We start from the raw sequence: 22,022 nt of genomic DNA, 5'->3' as shown, positions 1-22,022 counted from the left end.
AGTCGATTTCGGTGATTAGCGAACTAGACTCCACACTCGCGTTCGCAGCTTCACGCCGCGATTCGCGCACGAGTGTGGAGGGCCCTTAATACTAATATCAATGAGGATATAATAAGATAGAGTGGTACTGTCATAGTAAATTTTGTAACCGCATTAAATTCACTGCCATCTATCGACACACTTTAAAACTAAAAATGAAGATTTATAAAAATACGATAAAATGTATGGATAAATGATTTTTTTTATTTGCATTAATTATTTTTATGATTTTGACCCATGTTCTTTCACTGATATGCGTTAAAATTGTTAAATAACAAACAAAACCGTCAGCGCCCTCTATACGAGAGTAGGCCAAAGGTAGTGGCGCCATCTGATCGAGAATCAAATTTTCGTGATTTTCGAGGCACGTTTTTTCCTTAGACTGTATCCATCTATTACCGTAAAAATGTTGTATTTTTGTTATTGCAAGTAGTGTGTGTGTTTTTTTAACTAAAACTATATCGAAATACTCATAAGGCCACTCCAGACTACGCGGCGCGAATCCGCGAACGCGACTGTGGAGTCGATTTCGCTGATTAGCGAACTAGATTCCACACTCGCGTTTGCGGCTTCGCGCCGCGATTCGCGCACGAGTGTGGAGGGCGCTTTACGTTTGTTGGAAAACATACCACGAAATCTGGCACGAATGGAATGAATGAAAATATGTATGAATGGTGGCTCTAACTGTACCAATACAGGTGTCACTCATACTCGTACAATGAAAGTTTGTTCACTGCTTTGGCACGACGACGACTTTCGTGAATCGACCTGTACTGAGTCAATAGGATAAACTTACTTATAATTTTCTAATATTCGCCCCTACAGAAACAACGAAAACGCTTACGACAACGACGGCCACTGTCACGACAACTGCATTGACAACCACCACGAGTGTAGCAAGAAGGGCGATGAGCCCAGCGATGGCTGCGCTGTTAGCTGGAGGGGGAGATGGCGAAGGTAACAGCTGTGGGGTGACACTGGACCTTTCGGGCGCTCTCGATTCCGTTCGGCTCAGCGTCGCGACGAGCAATTATTAAAACCATAGAGTAACTTATACTAGAGCGGTACTGTCATAGTAAATTTTGTAACCCCAGTAAATTCACTGCCATCTGTCGACACACTTTAAAACTAAAAATGAAGATTTATAAAAATACGATTTCGACATACGAAAATTTTCTTGATTTTCGAGGCACGTTTTTTCCTTAGACTGTATCCATCTATTACGGAGTTATATCTATCTTTGTTAAAACTATTATTAATATAATTAATATATTAATATAATTATTAAAGCAGACTACCGCACCGCACCGCGACCTTGGTGAGCGAGTGAAAAATAAATTTTTCACCACACCAACGCGAGGAAAATGGGTCCTAGAGTTAGACCAAGCTAAGTTGGCAGCGATTTTGCGAGCACAGACTGCGCAAGTGTTATTTATACGTCATAATTTTATAGAAGCTTGACGTTTAAAATAACACTTGCACAGTGGGCTATCAAAATCCCTGCCAACTTAGCTTGGTCTAACTCTACATGTAAAGCTCCTCCACACTCGTGCACGAATCGCGGCACGAAGCCTCGTAGTCTGGAGCGGGCTTAAAACATTACAAATAAAATCTAAAATGTATCAAGTCATCACATAAGTCAATTCTACCAGCCAACACAAGAAAACAGCTCAAAATAGGTTCCAAATCACTTTGTAACTCTTGTAGATAAAGAGAGCCTTTACGTGCTGGTGCGGCGAAAAATATTTTAATTTATTTTACATGTTGTACACAGATCAAGAGAGCCCACACACTGAGCAGGCCCGGACCTCACAGACCCCGAGCGACCGTGTCGAGGCTATCGCCAGGTACTTACAATACATACTTAATACCACCATGTATTTTTCGTGATTATGCTATGTAAATTGTAAATATCGAAACGCATCTCTTCTCGAAAATTATCTGTTCTTTAATCCTTATCAGGTTATCAGAACTACTTATCAACAGCAACGAGTGCCGAAAGCCTCGCAAGCCAGCGCACGGGCGCTTCCAGTCCAGCGGGCGGCGCAGCGCCGTCCTGAAGCTGACCCTTCACTGCGATCCTGGCTACAGGGAGAGCTCCGTCGCTACCCAGTGCAAGTACAACTGGTGGGACCGCCCCATCCCGCAGTGCAGGAGTAAGTATTCTAGGTTATCATAGCTGCTGGTCTACAGGGACCCTGGCTACAGGGAGAGCTCCGTCGCTACCCAGTACAGGTTCAACTGGTGGGACCGCCCCATCCCGTATGCGTCTTAAGCCCACTCCAGGCTTCGCGCCGCGATTCGCGCATGAGTGTGGAGGGACCTTTAGATTGATTGGAATTGGGTAGGTAAAGTTTTTTGAAGATAGGCAAATTATATTTTTATCCGATAGTATGCGTCATAGCGATCACGGAAATGCAGCTCTTTTATTTTTATTTCGTATTATTTATTAAATATATATTTTTAAGTGACCGAGATGACGTTTGTGAAATTTAACAGCAGATCGCACTAATGCCTGTGCACGTGATTTAATTGATGAGATAGAAAAAAAACGATGACAACTGTCAGTGTCACTTAGCCTTAGCTGTCATTGCCGAAAAAATAAAAATAACGGCCCAACCTTTCTGTTACCTTGCGTTTTGCGATTTACTGTTATCATTGAGATTTTTGACGACCTCAGCACGTCCCAAGGACTTCTGATTCACCACGACATCTGCGAGTATTTGGACAAAGATTGAATCTACTTTCGACAACTTGGCACTGCTTATTGGACAACGTTTTCTTCCCTCACGACGACCCGACCCCTGCGCTGACCCTTGGACTGATAAATTAGTAAATTAAGATCACAGACACCATGGAACCAGAATCTGAAAACGCACGAATGGATCTACAATATTACAGGGATGAACTTCAGTGTTTTGTGCCGTCGTGTAAGAAGCGCAGACGAGACTTTACCACGTCGGCTTATTTAAGCATACCAAAGTCTTTACAAGCGATTTGGTGCCAAGCATTGGAGATATATTGCCCAAAACGCAACTTATATGTATGTGAGGACCATATCAATGTAAGTATTGTTTATAATAATCTACATATGTGGTGTTTTCTATAAAAAGGGACCTTATTATCGATGGCGCTTACGCCATTATAAACGATGCTCCGATATAAATACAATACCGCGCGACGCTGTGCGGCGTAAGCGCCATCGACAATAAGGTCCCTTTTCATAGAAAATGTCCCATATTAAGATTGTAGTCTTTAATGTAGGTCCTTTTTGGCTACAAAGTTGCCGTGTTCTTTCGTTAACATCATTATTCTTCATTTGTCAAATATTACATATTTTTTACACATTGCTACTGTAGGTATTACTGTCTAAAATCATAACCCTCTAGCTGCAGTTTAAGGAATGCTGTTTAAAAACTTAAAATCACTTTAAACAAGTTCTTTAAGGCTTGTGTAATTAATTTACTCACAACCACCTTGGATCATTTTGTGTTAGTGACAGTATTGATCTTAAGGCTAATAAGTAAACATTTTTAAATGTTTTAAATGTTATTGAACAAAAGTTTTATCGTTTCAGGAAACTGCTTGCAACTGTTTCTTCGAAAGAGACACCTTCCAAAGCCGAGGTAATACAAACCAAAGTGATCGCCAGCTTGCGGGTACACATGGAACATGTCATACGGCGGTTGAGGGAATCCGCATTCTTGGAACCTCACTCGACTGTAAACCATAATCATGTCCAGTATGTAGATGAAGCCGTTTTGATAGCATGTGCTCTAGTAAACTTGCAAAGCAGTATAATAAAAATCAAATATTTTTTGTCTCGTTTTATTATATAAATCCACAAATGAATATCCTTTTACATAAACAAACACATCAAATAAATCATATAATAAGTATTAGGGGACATCCTACACGAAGATCGACCTAGCCCCAAACTAAGAAAAGTTTGTAAGTACAGTTCCCATCAGATATATCAGACCGGCTAAAGTTCTCACAAATATCTGAGCACGTCTTTATTGTCAAGGCGTGAGGGTATGTGTTCAGATATTTTTGAGCACATCGGCCGCTCCGATATATCTGATGGCGACTGTACTAAGGGTACTAGGAGACGATATACAAAATACCAATATAGATAAGTACATACTCATATACATAAAAAACACCCATGAGTCAGGAACAATATCTCTCTTGATTATTCAAAAACTGATGAGAAAGTTGTATTTTATCCACATGTGGGGCGTGGGGCAAAGTAATCAGATGCAAATTTTGAGTTGTTTCCTTAGGTTAGCTGGTGGAATTGACTTTTAAATGATGATTTTGAATGATCATTTGGATTTGGTCTTGTTTGATAGTTAATATTTTCTTCGGGTTGGTGTGGTGAAAATTTTTGTGTTTCACTCGGAGGCAAAATTTGTTTAATCCTCGTGCTTTGAAACCCTTGCAACGCTCAAAATTCCACTTTAAACAACAACTTTGCCCCCCTGTAAAACAAATAACGATTGCTCAACACACAAATACCAGGGGCCCATTTCTCGAACGGTAAGGTACATACCTGCGTCAAACAAGGGCCATTTTAATACAAATCTAAATATTTTGTAGAAATGAAGAACAAGAATAAAACGTAGGTTATTATAGTACTTAATATTCACTTTATTGACCGTCTGAAAAAGTAATTCACTATGACCCACTCTCCCCTAATTTGAGATTTAGGTATCACTACACTACAATGATTTAAAGTTTGAAAAAAAAAAATACATTCTGAGATTCAGGCATTTAAATAAACATTTATAGTGCCCCGGCTTCGCACGGGTTACACAAAACCTTATTGTGGGCTGTACACACTCGTTCTCGGCCTGTCTCATTAACCGATTCTGTGTGCCTTTGGGCACTTATTATAAGACTTTATTTACCAGCTGATGCAGGGCAATCCTCACTATCACATGATGCATCATTGACATTATTATTATTTTTGTCTAAGTGAACGGTCACAATATAATTTTTTTTTTCTTAATTTGGTCTCCGGTACAACTTCAGCCCGAAGAATACATTCTGTGTTGCTTCTTTTTATTTCGACATAGCCTACATTATTTTCCACATATCCGTTCCTTGATGCCCTAAAACAATAAAAAATGAATGAAGTTAAGGTTTAAGGTCTATATGTAGACTAAACATTGCAGGTAAAATATAAATAACAAAATGTTTAATGTATGTATTTCACTGATACGTACAGGAGGGCCTTCGCTCCTCTAATTTCGGCGGCATTGCTGTGCTTATCACTGTTATGATAATAATTTAAAATGATAACTAGGTCCATGTGGGGCAAGTTTGTACAATCTGCTCGCATAAACTCGCTCATCCTTCTTGCAAAACTCAGTCCAGGGTCTGCGCAAGGGTCGGGTCGTCGTGAAGGCAAGAAAACGTCCAATATGCAGTGCCAAGTTGTCGAAAGTAGATTTAATCTTTGTCCAAATACTCGCAGATGTCGTGGGGAATCAGAAGTCCGTGGCTCGTGCTGAGGTCGTCGAAAATCTCAATGATAACCATATGATAACACTAAATCGCATCAGAATATGCTTTAGTTATTATTCTGAGGTTATTTTTCGGCAATGACAGCTAAGTGACACTGACAGTTGACTTGACATCGTTTTTTTTTTCTATCTCATCAATTAAATCACGTGCACAGGCATTGCAGTGTCTGATCTGCTATTAAATTTCACAAACGTCATCTCGGTCACTCAAAAAAATATATTTAATAAATAATACGAAATAAAAATGAAAGAGCTGCATTTCCGTGATCGTTATGACGAATACTATCGGATAAAAATATAATTTGCCTATCTTCAAAAAACTTTACCTACCCAATTGTGTTGCCACTTTTTAATTTTTGCCAGACTGTACGAAGTGAATGTGCCAAGAAGGCCGTTTTGTTGGTTTTAAATAAACCAAGAAAAACCGGCCAAGTGCGAGTCGGACTCGCGCACCGAGGGTTCCGTACTTTATAGTATTTGTTGTTATAGCGGTAACAGAAATACATCATCTGTGAAAATTTCAACTATCACGGTTCACGAGATACAGCCTAGTGATAGACAGACGGACAGCGGAGTCTTAGTAATAGGGTCCTGTTATTACCTTTTGGGTACGGAACCCCAAAAAAGATGTCAGACTTTTGTGGCCGCCTCTCCCCTAGCCGACTACGGTATATAAATGAGACCGTAAAAAGGGGAAAGGCGGCAACAAATATAATGTTACTATGGGTGTAAAAGTTATAGAATGCTTAGCATACATACCTTCATATACTATGAAGGATTCTTCATCCTCGCTCTCTCTGGACCTCTGCTCTACTCCAGGGCCAGAGGAGCCTCAGTCTCTGCTTCGCTTAATTTATGGCGGCTGTATTATCGCACCGAGATCTGTGGGTGAAATTGCTCTATGAACATGGTATTCTCCTAACAATTAACCCCACACATAAATATAACATCTTTACTAGCGAGCCACATCTTACCCGGCCGGATGTAGGATATATCAGCTACCAATGTAGTCGCCCTTCGCAAAGTGTGTGCTCAGTACATGCATAATACGTGCTGATAATGGAATACCAAGCGACCGTAGTCATCTCTGCACTCCTGCACAGGATAAAGGAGAACCTAGCAGCCAAGGCCACAGAACTCCTAGAGTCGGCCACCGTTGTGGTCACTCTTACATATTGATAAAGGAGACGTCAGCAGCCGAAGCCACCCCTCTCCTACATAATCTATAAATTACCTAGTCCGCCTTACCTAAGATGGGCTCCACACAACTTCCACGGCGGAGACCGTAGCCAGTTGTACTCACACAAACTTATTGCTTCCACGGCGGAGACCGTGGCAAGCCGAAACAAATAAGGAGATAATCGTATAGAGAAACCATACCACCACTGCGAGCCACTAAGCAGATAAAATACTTAGCTTTAGATGATTCTGGACAGCTGTAGACTTCCTCACTTTATATCACTTTCGAGAACTCGCGCGCCTTGCTCATTCACACGCGCCATATTGTCTTTTACTGCTTTAACCTTCACATCGGATTAACTTACCACAATTCCACCTAGAGGGCGCTGTTAGGTGTTGCCGCAAGGAAATTCGTCTTGGGCGTTATAAATTCGCGTCTGTCGCGACACTCCCCGCCTCAGGCAGAAGCACAGCGACTAGATTGCTGGTCCATTCTTTAATCTTTTCAAGGGCCCGAAGAGCTGCGGCTCTTTTAGGTCTTGATTCGTCTTCTTGTCCTTCTGGCGCAATTTCCTCCAAGTGGTGTAACTCGGGATCAGTGTGATCGTAATACTCGGGGTCGACGACTGCGAGTGGTTCTGGTTCGGACATAGACTTAGGCTTAGGCTCGTTTAACTTACTAGATGTAGACTCTACTACTTGTTTGAAGGAACTCCTTTCCTCTACTGGCGAGGCATAGGGTAGAACTTCTTCTTCTGGATCATCTCTAGCTGTTACTGGAGTGAATCTTTGTTCAGAAGGAGACTCAGCAACGTCTTGGACGTCAACGTTCCCGCAAGATGGAGGTGGAAGGTCAGGAAGCTGCAGAGGTTCTTCTGCGCTTTCGTTATAAGGTGATGTTTGTTTACAGTGTTCTTCTCCCTCTTCGATCTCTAAAGGGTAGAGATGCGTGATAGATCTTGTGTATTCGGTATCTCCTACTCGTACCGTGGCAACCCTATATAATCCATCGACGCTTTCCCTTAAAGATACTATTTTCCCAACTTTCCAGTTGATCCTATTCCTCGTGTCACCTTTAATCTGCACGATTTGACCTATCTTTGGTTCTAACTTTGAAGTCACCCTAGGTTCTTTAGGGTGGTGGGAATATCTTTCTCTCAAATTTAGGAGGTACCTGTTCTCAAACATCTCTTTAAACTCTCGTAGAATTATCTGTGCTTTCTTCCAACCTTTAATTAGGTTATCTTTAGTCACCGTCCCTTGTGACGTAGGATCCTTATTCGACGTTTCCATAGTAATACACTTTCCCATGGTAAGGAAGTCTGATGGTTTTAGTACATGATCAGGCTCTGAATCCACGTATGTTAATGGTCTTGTGTTCAGAACTGCTTCAATTTCTTTTACCGCTGTAACGAGCTGGCTGTCGTTCAATAGATGTTTCTGTAAAGTTTTCTTCATACAGTTCTTAACTAAACCGACCAATCTTTCGTAGAAACCTCCATGCCATGGTGCTAACTGTGGTATAAATTTCCATCTTATCTCCTTATCTAAGCAGTATGGGATCTGAAGAATCTCTGAGAGTAACTTATAGTGAGCCGCGTTATCAGACGTTATCAAGGAAGGTACTCCTCTTGTTGAGATCATTCTACGTAAGGCCATTAAACCTTCTTCCGCCGTTAGGTCCTTTACAACTTCTAGATGAATGGCTCTTACAGCTAAACATGTGTAGAGGCTAATCCACCTTTTGCAACTGCCATTCCCATTGTTAACTAGAAGTGGTCCCAGGTAGTCTGTGCCAACGTATGTAAATGGAGAACTATAATTAACCCTCTCTTTCGGTAAAGCAGGAGTTTCCGGTAGTTTATATGGCCCTCCGTCATGTTTCTTACATTCAGGACATTTCCTCAAAATATTTTGAACTTTGCTTCTTCCTTGTGGTATCCAGTAAGTTTCCCTTATCTTGCTTAACGTGTGACTCACGCCAACATGCATATTTTCTCGATGAATCTTCATTATAGTTTCGTTGGTGAAGTCTGAATTTTTCGGTATAAGTATAGGGTAGCGTTTATCAAATGACCAGTCTGCATGTTTCATACGACCTTTACATCTTAGTAAGTCATCTATGTCTTTAAATACGCCTAAATTCAAACTTAAACTAGTTACTTTTCCTTCTACCTCTAGAGGAAAGTATTCAGCTTGAATTTCTTTCAACCTTAGAAACTTATCATCTGGCGTCTGATCATTTTCTTGTGCGGTTACTTCTTTTGCGGTTGCACTATGTCTCGTTTCCATCAGACTAACATCGGGTATGTTTGGATCAACTGTTTCCATCGGTTCTTCTTCTTGGATTCCAAGACCCTCCCCAATCAAGAGAGAACTGGTTGGTCCACTGCTAGTTGTAGTTGGCCACGTCTTAGGATCTTCTACTATAAATTGTGGACCAGTCAGCCATTTCTCTCTGTCCTCTCTCGAACAGGTGGGTCTGGTGCCTACGTCTGCTGGATTCAGGTCTGTTGAAAGGTATCTGATCTCCAGATCTTTATTCTTTCTGATCTCTTCTACCCGCCTGGCAACGAAGGGTGGCAACAGTTTATCAGATTTGCACCATTCTACAACAATCTGGCTGTCGGTCCACAAGACTTGCCTTACTATCTTCTGCTGAAGAAACTTAAGAACGAACTTTATTAGCCTACTGCCAATCAGTACTCCTAAAAGTTCCAGACGGGGTATCTTGAGACTCTCCTGGTCTTTTACCGGTATCAGACGGGATTTTCCCATAATGAAACTTCTCTTTGAACCGCAAACTAAAAAAACTGATGCTGCATAAGCCTGTAGAGAGGCATCTGTGAAACAGTGTAGTTGGTAGTTCCTTTCCATTGGTGTCTTTATGTAGCATCTGTCCACCGACACTTCTCCAATGGCTTTCAAATTCTGTCGGATTATGTTCCATTCTTCCGTTAGTTCGCTTGATAACGGTGAGTCCCATAATACTCCAGCCTTCCAAAGTCTTTGTAGAAAAAGTTTAGACGCTAGGGTATAGGGTGCAGCATAACCACATGGATCGTAGATTGATGCGATAGTCTTCAGTACTCCTCTTTTTGTTACCGCTTCCTCTTGCAAGTTAGGCTTCAACTGAAGAGTATCCCTTTTGATGTCCCATTCTAACCCAAGTACCTTTACTTTATCTTTTTTATATGTATCAGAAACCTTCTTCATGAATTCCTTAGAATTCGAACTCCAATCCCTGAGTGACATTGAAATATCTTGAAAAGACCCTTTTAGGTTTCTGTAGAGCTCCATCGCTTCATCCGTAGTGTTGGAACCCGATACAAAGTTATCTACATATATGTCATTCGCTTTCTGTTTGACTTGTTGGTCTTCCGCTTTGGACAGGTGGTGTTTGATAGTTGCATTAAGTAAAAACGGTGAAGAAATGACGCCGAATGGTACTCTACAAAATCTAAGGTATAGTAGGTTGTCCTGAGATACCGGTTTAGAGGTATCTTTGAGCCACAAGAATCTGGTAACATCACGATCCTTTTCATGCAACGCCATCTGTAAAAAAGCTTTCTCAATATCTGAGGTTAAACCTATTTGATGGGTTCTAAATTTTATAAGTAAGCCAGTGAGGTCTTCTAACATGAGTGGTCCTCTGTACAAACATTCGTTCAGACTTTTCGTATCCTTGCTACTCTTAGAGCTAGCATCATAAACTATCCTCATAGGTTTCCCTCGATGATTTACTCCGTGGAAAGGTAAGTAATGCACGAGGTTACCCATTGACATTCTTGAAGTAGGTACTATTTCTATTATACCTTTATCTAATTGTTGTTTAAAAGTATCGCTATACGCTAGTAACGTGTCTTGATCCATACGCTTCAATAAGCTTGATAAGCGACCAAAGGCCATTCCAAAATTGTTAGGTAAGTCAGGTGGATAAGTTATCCAAGGCCAGCTTACCGTGTAACGATTATTTAGGTTAACTGTAGTATCGTTGAAATACTTGATCGCTTCTTCTTCTCTAGTTGCTCTTGGGGAATCACTGATACCTATACATTCTAGTTCCCAAAGGCTCTTTATGTCAGCATCACAAAGAGGTGGGTCTGGTCAATGCAAGTCTGAGTGTAAGTCACTACGTACGGTTCGTCACTAAGTTGTGATTCTGTTCTACCACTTATTATCCAACCAAGGGCAGAGTCGATCAGAAACAGGTTACTGTCCAATTGTACTTTCTTCTCATAGGTTATGTTACAATAGTACTCGTTTCCGACCAGAATCTGTACTGGTCCGCTTAACGAACCGTCATCCGCTAGTACATATGTCTCCGGTAAGTCCTTCATCTTGACATTAGGTATGTACCCTCTTGAAATACGTTCTACGCAGTTAACCCGTATAACTATCTTCTTATTTGTTCTTGACAGCAACTGTAGAGTAACTATAGGGCTGTGTATTTCTTTAGGAGGATCATCACCAAAGGTGAACACTACTAAATGACTTTCTTCTTCGACGGGAAGCTTCAATTCTTTGGCCGTTTGAAACGTGACATAGGAGCGTTGAGAACCGGGATCTAAAAGAAGTCTATATTTATATTGTTTATTTTTATCATCTAAGGGGTTTGCATAAACTATTGCTGTTTGGAGCGTTGTAATACCCTCTTCTAGGACAGTCACAACTGTTTCTTCACCGGGCCTTCCTTCTGAAAATTTAAAGGACATAAAGCTCGGTTATGCAGTACTTCACCGTGGCAAACGGTACACTTACGACCGATCTTGCAATCTTTCATAAAGTGATTTAACTTAAAACATAGGAAGCATCGTTTTCCTAGTCGTTTCTTTCTTTCTACCAAGGTAGTAGCTTCAGTGCATTTGTCATTAAAGTGATTCCCTTTGCAAAAGACGCATACCCATTCTTTCTTCTCTCCAGAGGGGCCCGGCTGAGGTTCGGATTGACCTTTATTTGAAGTTTGAGTTTGGTTCGGTCTGTTCCCTTTATTCTGTTTCTTAAAACCAATAAACTTCTTGATCTGCACCGATCTTCTATCAAAGCCTCCTTGTTGGTTTTGTTTCTTCTGGTTACTGTGTTGTGGTTGGGGTTGGTTTGCGTATTTCGCACGTTTTGCGTTTATATGAAGAGTTCCAACGGTACTATCTTCCGTTTCATGAGGGCGTTTCCTGCCCGCGATCCTTTCTGAATCCTCCTTAGCGGTGATAATTCTATCTAACTGGCCTCTGAGTTCCTGTATAGATTCATCATTAACTTTTAGTTTTATTTCGTATACTAGTTCCGAAGGAAATTTCTCCAATAGCATGAATCGTAGATGATTGTGGTTAATATCTTCACCTAACGACTCTAAAATTTTAAGATGCTTCTCAATTTCGTTGAATGTCTTCCTGCAATCTTCAGCGGAGCCTTTTGCCATCTTAACCTTATATAGTGCAGCATAGTGTGCATCTATTAAATGAGACGTCTTGCCAAACCGCTCTTTCAATATCGAAACTGCGATATCATAGTTGGCATTAGTAGTTGACAGTCCGTCAATGGCTTTCTTGGCATCTCCTGCCACTGAAGTCTTAAGATATGATAGCTTGTCCACTTCAGGCAGGTTCCTTGAATCGATGTTGCTTCTGAAGACGTCCCAGAATTCACACCAGGCTAGTACGTCCCCGCTGTACACCGGCAGTTGAAGTTTAGGAAGTCGGCACGAGGAGTTCGGTTCTGTTAGTTTCTCGGAAGGTTTGTTCGTCGAAGTCACTTGGTCGATCTTCACCTTAAGCTCCGCTAAAGTCTCCTCGGCTTGAAGTTGTACTTCACTTATTAAGCAGATTTCATCGGACGCGGGAGTCGAAGCTAGTCTGAAATATTCTATCAGGTCGGTGCTAAGCCTTTTCAGAGACGCTTCCAATTTACTGTATGCAATTTGAGCCTGCATTAAGTTTTCTGAATTTACTATATCAGGAATTATTTCTAAGTCCGTAGTGAGTTTGTCGTTAATGAGCCTAAGCCTTCTTAAAAGAATATCGTCCATTTTGATGTTTTGTTTAAGCTTTAGTCTTGTCTAAGCCTGTAAAGTACAGAGACAAACCTATATAACCTAAATTCCTTTAATCTAAAATTTTAATGATATTAACTCAATAATTTTATTTTATAATAATTTAGTTTTATTAATTTTTTAATAATTTCATTCATTATTTATTTTAATAAAATCAAATATTGAAATCAAGGTTCAACTAAAGACCCTTACAAGCCTTTCAAATTTGAAACTTAAAGAGATAAAGTTGAATCCAATTTACTTTATCTAATTAAAATCATTGACTTAATCGAATAAAAGTTTCCTTCAAAATTACCATGAAAGAAGACAAAATAAAAGTGATTAACAACATAACATACATACTGACATATGAATGTGCTCGGCGACCTATCTTTCTTTTATATCATTTATAGGTTCCACCAGGCCAAGCCTGAGGCCTTGTTAAAATCAGTAAGTGACGATGACGTTTGTACACTGTTACCACAATACAAAATCTACCGTTAACGTTAGCTACCACTTGAACTCTTGAAATAATTTTTTTTTTTTTTTTTTTCACTTGTTTGATTATTTATTGGTATTTGAACACTTGAAAGAAACACTTATTCAATAAATCCAGGAACACATAATTATAATTATAATACCTGCAAAGAAAGTGTCAGCTTATATCTATACACAGCACAATTGTTATGAATGATATAATATAACATAACCTGGCCTTTCGTAGCTAATTTATGTAAAATAAATTGGGTATAAATTCCCTCAAGTAATTTTAGTTCAAATGACAGGTACTAAATCTTTCCATATCTGTGATTATTCAAAATAACCTCAAATAAAACTTTACTTATGAACTCATAAGATCAATTAGAAGGGAAGTTAACTGTATTTTGAATTTCCAATAAGAGTATAATGAAATGGAAAAATACCGAACTATCTATCTTAGAACCCGTGAGAATGTTCTAAAAGGTCCTGTAACTTGTGAAAATATTAAGATCCGCCATGTTCTAGAAGTTTCTACGACTGAACTTTATTACCATACCGTATAAGCTTATTTCATCTCGTAAATTTCTAGAAAGTTAAAACAATTCAATAAAAGGATGAAATAGACCCGTAATTCACACAATAACGAAAGAAACTTCATTAAATTTAATACTTTTCTTTGTTTTAACCTTAAAATAATCATGGCCACCGCATGGTTGTCCTCGACCACGCCGGTGTAAATGATGATCCTGTACCTATATTTTAGAATAAGGTACTATCACTACAAAGAAAATGTTTAAAAACTTACCGAGATAGTCTAGTCCGAGTAACTTTGTATAATCAGGGGTTTTTGTCAAATCCGAGGTTGTCTTGTCCGGTATGGTTGGCGGCGGCGAATTCCCTGTACCTTTAAATTTTGAGCCTTCTTGGGGAAGCTTGCGACTGTATCAGGACCGTCCACCAACAATTTAAAATGGCGAAGCGATTAAAGTGTAAGGTTCAGCAGTCAATGTTGCCAAAGTCGACTCAACTTCTCCCTAAATTTTTATCAAATACGGAACGAATCTCGAACTCTTGTTGAAAATTCTCACGTTTTCTAAGCTAATTCCTTGTAAATGATGATAGACTCTATTTCTTGGAACCAGATAAAAGGTATAATATGATACACGAAGCAAATAAAGAGTATACAAACTCTCATTTACTACGCGTATATTTCTTATAAGATACCAATTAGTCATTATGATTCTTTTTTACCTTCTTATCATACTCCTTTTGAATGTGCTAATCTTTTAAAAATATTAAACAATCAATTTATCTTAAATTCATAAACTTAAATATATTACCTCTTTATCACTAGGTATAGTTTGCTACAACGTAACTACCTAACCGTCTAATTGGTAATTAATTATCGCATAACTTTTCAAAGTCGAATCCACTTAGTAACTAAATTTTTTCCTTTTCTTTAGTTATCTTGATAGTCCCGATGATCCATGTATTTCCGCCGACTTCTTGGGTAGTCTTCCTGAAGTGGCAACACCTGTCGCTGACTTCGGGCCTTTCCTAGGTGTCTAGCCTAGTCTATTCTTGCGATTATGTTGGTAACTCTAAGGTACTATTACTCAATAGTATCACTTAATATAAAAATAATAAGTATCATAATTGATAAATACAGACAAATGCTTCAGTAAATTTTATTTTTATCTCTGTATATTCTTCTTGCTAGTTAGCTTCTCCTTTCTAATTGGAAAATAAATACATCTTTAATAGAAACGTCTTTCTGCCATTTCCGTTCACCATGATGCAATTTCTTCATGTTGGCAGTCCGTACAATGTCTATTTTCTGCCGGTTACGCGAATAAAAACATGACCTTTTTTACTCAAATTATCTTCAATTAGTAAGTATTACTGCCAGCCTCTTTATTTAATCGAGCCCAAATTAATGCCTAACCAGACATCGTAAGAAAATACCTTAAAACGTATACATCAAATATAAAACTTTCGCTACTCGTAGCGCCATCTATAATTTTCGATTGTAAATGTATGCCTATAGTGAAGATGTATGCTTTGCATTCTTTATATGTATAATATAAGCCTTGGTTCTTTATCTGCTGCATCCCAGCATTGACCACCATTGTGGCCGCCTCTCCCCTAGCCGACTACGGTATATAAATGAGACCGTAAAAAGGGGAAAGGCGGCAACAAATATAATGTTACTATGGGTGTAAAAGTTATAGAATGCTTAGCATACATACCTTCATATACTATGAAGGATTCTTCATCCTCGCTCTCTCTGGACCTCTGCTCTACTCCAGGGCCAGAGGAGCCTCAGTCTCTGCTTCGCTTAATTTATGGCGGCTGTATTATCGCACCGAGATCTGTGGGTGAAATTGCTCTATGAACATGGTATTCTCCTAACAATTAACCCCACACATAAATATAACATCTTTACTAGCGAGCCACATCTTACCCGGCCGGATGTAGGATATATCAGCTACCAATGTAGTCGCCCTTCGCAAAGTGTGTGCTCAGTACATGCATAATACGTGCTGATAATGGAATACCAAGCGACCGTAGTCATCTCTGCACTCCTGCACAGGATAAAGGAGAACCTAGCAGCCAAGGCCACAGAACTCCTAGAGTCGGCCACCGTTGTGGTCACTCTTACATATTGATAAAGGAGACGTCAGCAGCCGAAGCCACCCCTCTCCTACATAATCTATAAATTACCTAGTCCGCCTTACCTAAGATGGGCTCCACACAACTTCCACGGCGGAGACCGTAGCCAGTTGTACTCACACAAACTTATTGCTTCCACGGCGGAGACCGTGGCAAGCCGAAACAAATAAGGAGATAATCGTATAGAGAAACCATACCACCACTGCGAGCCACTAAGCAGATAAAATACTTAGCTTTAGATGATTCTGGACAGCTGTAGACTTCCTCACTTTATATCACTTTCGAGAACTCGCGCGCCTTGCTCATTCACACGCGCCATATTGTCTTTTACTGCTTTAACCTTCACATCGGATTAACTTACCACAATTCCACCTAGAGGGCGCTGTTAGGTGTTGCCGCAAGGAAATTCGTCTTGGGCGTTATAAATTCGCGTCTGTCGCGACAACTTTGTAAGATTTCTTGATGTCTGTTGTCTGCTTGCGACCGACAAAATGAGTAAACGTGCTCTCGGTGCTCTGCTTCGCCTGACATTATCATTGTGAAGGGCATGTGGGTCGTGTGCGAAAGCCACGGGTTCCCTAAATGTAGCTTCGCGGTTCGCGCGTTCTGAATGTCGGGCCCAAGGGACACAGCGTACTGTAAGTAATAGGGAGCGCGCGAAGCTCTGAATCGCGCGTTTCCTCTCCCCGGTGGTGGCTGCTTGCCATGAATCTAGTATAACTGGATCGGTCATGGGGAGTGGGGGAAAATGACCGAACGGGATAGTCTTATGTATCTTTCAGTAGGAGTAGCAGAGAAAGCGCTGTTATTGTTTGTCCTTGTCATAGTTTCACTTTTCCACCGCTGCCACAACCGAGGTTGTGGCAAACAAATAAGTACGTGACATGTCATGTTTGTTCGTTGCTTGTTTAATTATCGTTGTTTTGTATGAAATTGTGCTTTCTCTTATGAAATATAGTGATGGTTTGCGTTTTGAATGCTTGAACTTTGATAAAATACTGGTGAATTGTTCTGTAATCGGCTGTAATAGCCGCTCTGAGCAAAAATATGAGATCATAACCTTTCACACGTAAGTACGGTATTTTACACCTTCCCCTTAACGCAATATGTGAGAATAACATCGTAAAATTACGTTACACTCAAAGCAATGTAGAATCAAACGATTTCAATAAAAATATCACAATTATTTACGCAAATTAACAAAACATTATTTGTAAAATTATCCGCCCAAATTACGTAGGTAGGTAGGAGTCTGAGGTCAGCCATTTTTAAACTTCTTCTTAATTTAGCTGCATAACAATCATGTTAGGGATACCAGATGAAAATATCATAATTTTATGGGTAATTTTGACCTCGAAGTTTTTTCGTACTTCTAATTCCAAAAAATAAATAAACAAATGTTGTGAAGATTAAATGTGGTGTAAATTAATTGGTGTGATTGCGATTTGTGATTTCTTTAAATTAAAACCCATAATACATTTTATTTTACGTTTTATTTACTAAACATGTTTAGTTTTGTACCACCTGCGCGAATTATAGGAGGTATTTCATTGTTTATACGCCTAAAAAGAACGGCCCATTGACATTTTATTTAACAATTTTTTAATACCGTCAAACAAGCTAACTTTGCCTCCAGGGTAATCGCTCCAACGTGATATCAAATATTGGGGTAATTTTTACCAATATGGTATCCCCACGTTTATGACGTCATCTATGTCTATCCCTTACGGGCGCACGCGTATAGCTGGTCTATGTAATGCTAGGTCTATGCTGCTTGCTGACATTATGGTCGTACTACACCATCGCACCGCACCAAGGTCATTACATCACCGCATAAGTAAGAGCGAGAAAGAGATATCGCTTTCTCGCTCTTACTTATGGATGCGTCGCACAATGACCTTGGTGCGGTGCGACGGTGTGTTACGGCCTTTATACTCATTCTATCTCAAGACATTAGACAGAGATACCTTCTATTCCAGAGCGTAAGCCCCCCGGCTCGCTCCCCCTCCCCGGCGGCGGCTGCCTCCTGCCCGGCTACCCCGCGCACGGCGAGTACCGCGTGGCGGACCACGCGCGCGCGCGGCCGGGCGACCGCGTGGCCGGCGACAACGTCGTGCTGCTGGTGACGTGTGACGAGCCTTACCGCGCCGTGGACCCTTACGTGATCTGTGTCGAGGGGCGGTGGAGACACGAGCCGCCGAGCTGTCTAAGTGAGTGTAGATACCTACTCGTATACTTAACTTATAAGCAATGGCGCGTGCCACGCGCTCACTCACAATGGCCACGCGCTCGCTGGAAGAAACAATGGCTTTTGTCTAACAGATTACGGTCTTAGGCGTAAAAATCATTTGAGAAGATTCAAGCTATAATTGGAACGCGCACATTACATTTAATCTTTTGTATGCCTTGTCCCGTACACGTACCACACAATTTGGATTGTAATTTACAGTTTCAAGATTATTAATTCAATAGCAAATTTTTGATAAAGGCATATCCTATTACACATATTTGACTTAAGGATTGCCCTAATAGGGGGTATTACACAATGTTTTGCCACCAGAGTGCAGCACTAGCCTGTTTAGTAAACCATAAAGTAAGTTGTACATACTGTGCCTTTAACAGTTTTTTGACAAGCTTTCAGAGATAATAAAATATGACTTGATGATACTACCGGGAAACGCGAATCCGAAAATTTGCTATCTGCCTCTTTATCGCTCGAATATGCAATTAAGAGTGACAGAGATGTTAGATAACGAAATTACGATTTTCTTGTTTTGCGATAGAGATTGTGGTAGTGGCGCCCCCTTCGCAGAGTTTCGCGTAATATTCCCTATTAAGTTACTCGCACAGAGCTCACATATCTGAAGTTACATAATCGGTCCTCTGTGCTAACATTTGAGTAATAAAAATACGGTAAAAACTGTTAATTCCCATTTATTCCAGCCGGGTACAGAGGGCATTTGTCCCCCACCTCATGTATGGCGGCGGTCACGTGTTGCGGGGACAAATGGTACCTAATACAGCGTAAAAACATATTTATTCAATATTTTTTAAATAAATAGGGAATATTACGAGAAAGTCTGAGTAGGGGGCGCCACTACCACAATCTGAGGGTCTATCGCGAAACAAGTGGATCCATTTAATTCTATTTTTTCTGGCGAGTGAGCCTCCCCCCTCCACTCTTACTAATCTACTCGACTAAATTGTTGGTGTTCAGACACGTTTAGTAACTAAAACACTTGACTAAATTAGCGCACGAGTGTGGATGGCCCTTTTCATTTTCTACTCACTTGTAAGTCGCTCGTCTGTACGAACGATTTTTGGTCAGTTGACCGATTTTGGTTGACTAAAATACTTGCCACTACTAACTACTTACTAACGTACCGAATTAGGCTTTATGGCCGTACCACATCATCGCACCGCACCAAGTGTGCGAAGTAAGAGCGAGAAAGAGATATCGTTTTCTCGCTTTTACTTATGGATGCGTCGCTCAATGACCTTGGTGCGGTGCGACGGTGTGTTACGGCCTTTACGGGGCTAGTGCTGCACTGGTGGCAGAACATTGCAGTAATACCCCCTATTTATTAAACCTCAAAAGAGACTTGAAGGAACTGTGATAGGGACATAGACCTAGCATTACATAGATCAGCTATAAGCTATACGCGTGCGCCCGTGAGGGACAGAACATACGCAATGCGACAATATGATAGGTCGAGTAGATTTGAAGCCCACCATAAACCATACTAAATATACGGTGGGGAATAAAAAAAATGTGAAACTGTGGTGACAAGGACAAACAATAACAGCGCTTTCTCTGCTACTCCTACTGAAAGATACATAAGACCTCCTAGTGAGTATTATATTCTTTGCATAAGACCATCCCGTTCGGTAATTTCCCCCCACCCCTCATGCCCGATCCACTTATACTAGATTCATGGATGCCATCATTCGACGCAAGATTATACTTTGGTTTACCCGCCCTGAACCTGTATTTATTGATTACAGAGCACTGCAAGCTGGTGTTCGACCCGACCGTCGAGTACCAGTGCCTGAAAGCGTTCAAAGACGAGTTCCTGGCGTGCAGCACCTGGCAGCCGGACGGCGCCGCGGTGGCGGCCGCGTGCCGGCCCGGCCACGCGCACCGCGGCCCCTTCCGGTACATGCGGTGCCGCGGCGACGCCTGGGACCACGTCGTGTCGTGCGTGCCTAACGCTAACTTCACCACCAGTTAATATCCGTAACACACTACCGCACCGCACCAAGGTCACGGTGCGCCAGAAAGAGATATCTGTCTCGCTCTCATTTATGGGTGCGGCGCAGCGTGACTTTGGTGCGGTGCAGTAGTGTGTTACGGCTTTAACACGTGTACGTGCCGCTGGACGTGGGACTATTTTGTGATTGTTGTTTAGCGTCAGTCCTGTAATAAACTCATTATTAAAGAGTACTTTTTGTTTAGATTTTCTTCTTTTAAACTTGCCTAATAAGTACGAACTCTCCATCAGCACATAATTATATAAAATCATCAAAAGATCACATTCGCATGCCGAGTATTATCGAACCTCGCTGGAGCAAGAGGTCTCGAGCTACAAGCGGTTGCGCAAGCAGTAAAGCAGTATGGGCAGGGGTGCGAATCTCCTCGCTTCGGGCAAACTCGGCTCCGAATACGCGAGTGTGGAGCCTAGTTCGCTGATTAGCGAACTAGGCTCCACACTCGCGTTCGCGGCTTCGCGCCGGCCGTGATTCGCGCATGAGTGTGGAGGGTTAAACAAAGGGACACGAGTCATATCAGAGTATATCACTAATTTTACGTAGTTTTCGAAAACTATTAAAATCTTTTCTATAGTTCGTCAAGCAAATCTTGTCAATAGAAAAAGGCGCGAAATTCAAATTTTCTATGGGACGATAACCCTTCGCGCCTACATTTTGTACTCTCGTGCGAATGGCGCCTTATGCACCGAGCGGCGCTTGGTATCTTTTTTTTTTACCAGATTCAAAAAGCTTAGTTTAACGTTTATTTATAACACGTCGGTGGCAAACAAGCATACGGCCCGCCTAATGGTAAGCGGTCACCGTAACCTATGGACGCCTTCAACTCCGGGGTTGTTACATACACGTTGCCGACCCTTTAAAAAATCCGTACACTCAAACTGTGGAATGAACTGTCGCCTGCGGTATTTCCGGACCGATATGACCTTCAAACCTTCAAGAAAAGAGCGTATTCCCATCTTAAATGCCGGCAACGCACTTACAACCCCTCTGGTGTTGCGGGTGTCCATGGGCGGCGGTAATCGCTTACCATCAGGTGATCCGTCTGCTCGTTTGCCTCCTATTTCATAAAAAAAAAACACCTTTGATGAAACCAAATGAAACCTATACTTATTATAATGTTTTCGTAACATAAAATTTTAGTCTAACGATTATTGAACAATCATTAAAAATTATATATTGTGACATATTAAGATATTTCGAATAAACAGGAAGATAATTGACATATAATTCGAATAAGTGTAATTAGATTATTTTATTTGTGAGCTATTTATTAGCCGATATAATATTTTTTTTTTTTTTTAATAATTGTAATTATTAATATTGAACACTCAATATTGTACCTACCTCGACATGTAAGAATTGTTATTAATACATATATTTCATTTCATTAAGCTTTTTGATAACTATAAGAATCAATTTAAGAACTGTTTCGAAACAGCAAAAAATACAATCCTCAAGTCCAGATAACATCCAGATTTATTTTTAAAATAGACAATTACAAATATTTAGAATAGTATTTAAAAAAAAACAACATATTTGAACATAGGCCAAGAGCTTTCGTTTTGGTCGTATTCGGTAACTTCTATCAAAAATAATATAAGAGAAAATAATGTATGCCCCTCTGCAGCCTCTAAGAATGATTAGGCTTTAAATATCATTTTAAAATATCAACAATAATAATCTAATCATCTAGATTATTTATCTTATCGGAGACGCAACGGGATTCCGGACGGAAGTCTGTCAGACAGAACTGAATTTTGAATTGTCAGGAGAAACTGTCAGATTAGATTTTCGGCCGGAATTCCTTTCTTATTTCTTCTTCT

General features: G+C 40.5%; 1 protein-coding gene across 1 annotated transcript; it reads left to right on the top strand.

Annotated features, from left to right (window-relative positions):
• Positions 1-947: 947 nt before the first annotated feature.
• On the top strand, positions 948-20,168 carry LOC134753041 (uncharacterized). Its single transcript, XM_063688802.1, has 5 exons — positions 948-996; positions 1,814-1,886; positions 2,002-2,195; positions 17,910-18,140; positions 19,936-20,168. Exons 1-5 carry the CDS (start codon positions 948-950, stop codon positions 20,160-20,162), a joined length of 774 nt encoding a protein of 257 aa, XP_063544872.1. The 3' UTR covers positions 20,163-20,168.
• The last annotated feature ends 1,854 nt before the right edge of the window (positions 20,169-22,022 follow it).

This window comes from Cydia strobilella, chromosome 26 (genome assembly GCF_947568885.1).
Source record: "Cydia strobilella chromosome 26, ilCydStro3.1, whole genome shotgun sequence".
Classification (NCBI taxonomy): domain Eukaryota; kingdom Metazoa; phylum Arthropoda; class Insecta; order Lepidoptera; family Tortricidae; genus Cydia; species Cydia strobilella.
Note: the sequence above shows the minus strand (reverse complement) of the source record. Positions and strands in the feature narration are given on the sequence as shown.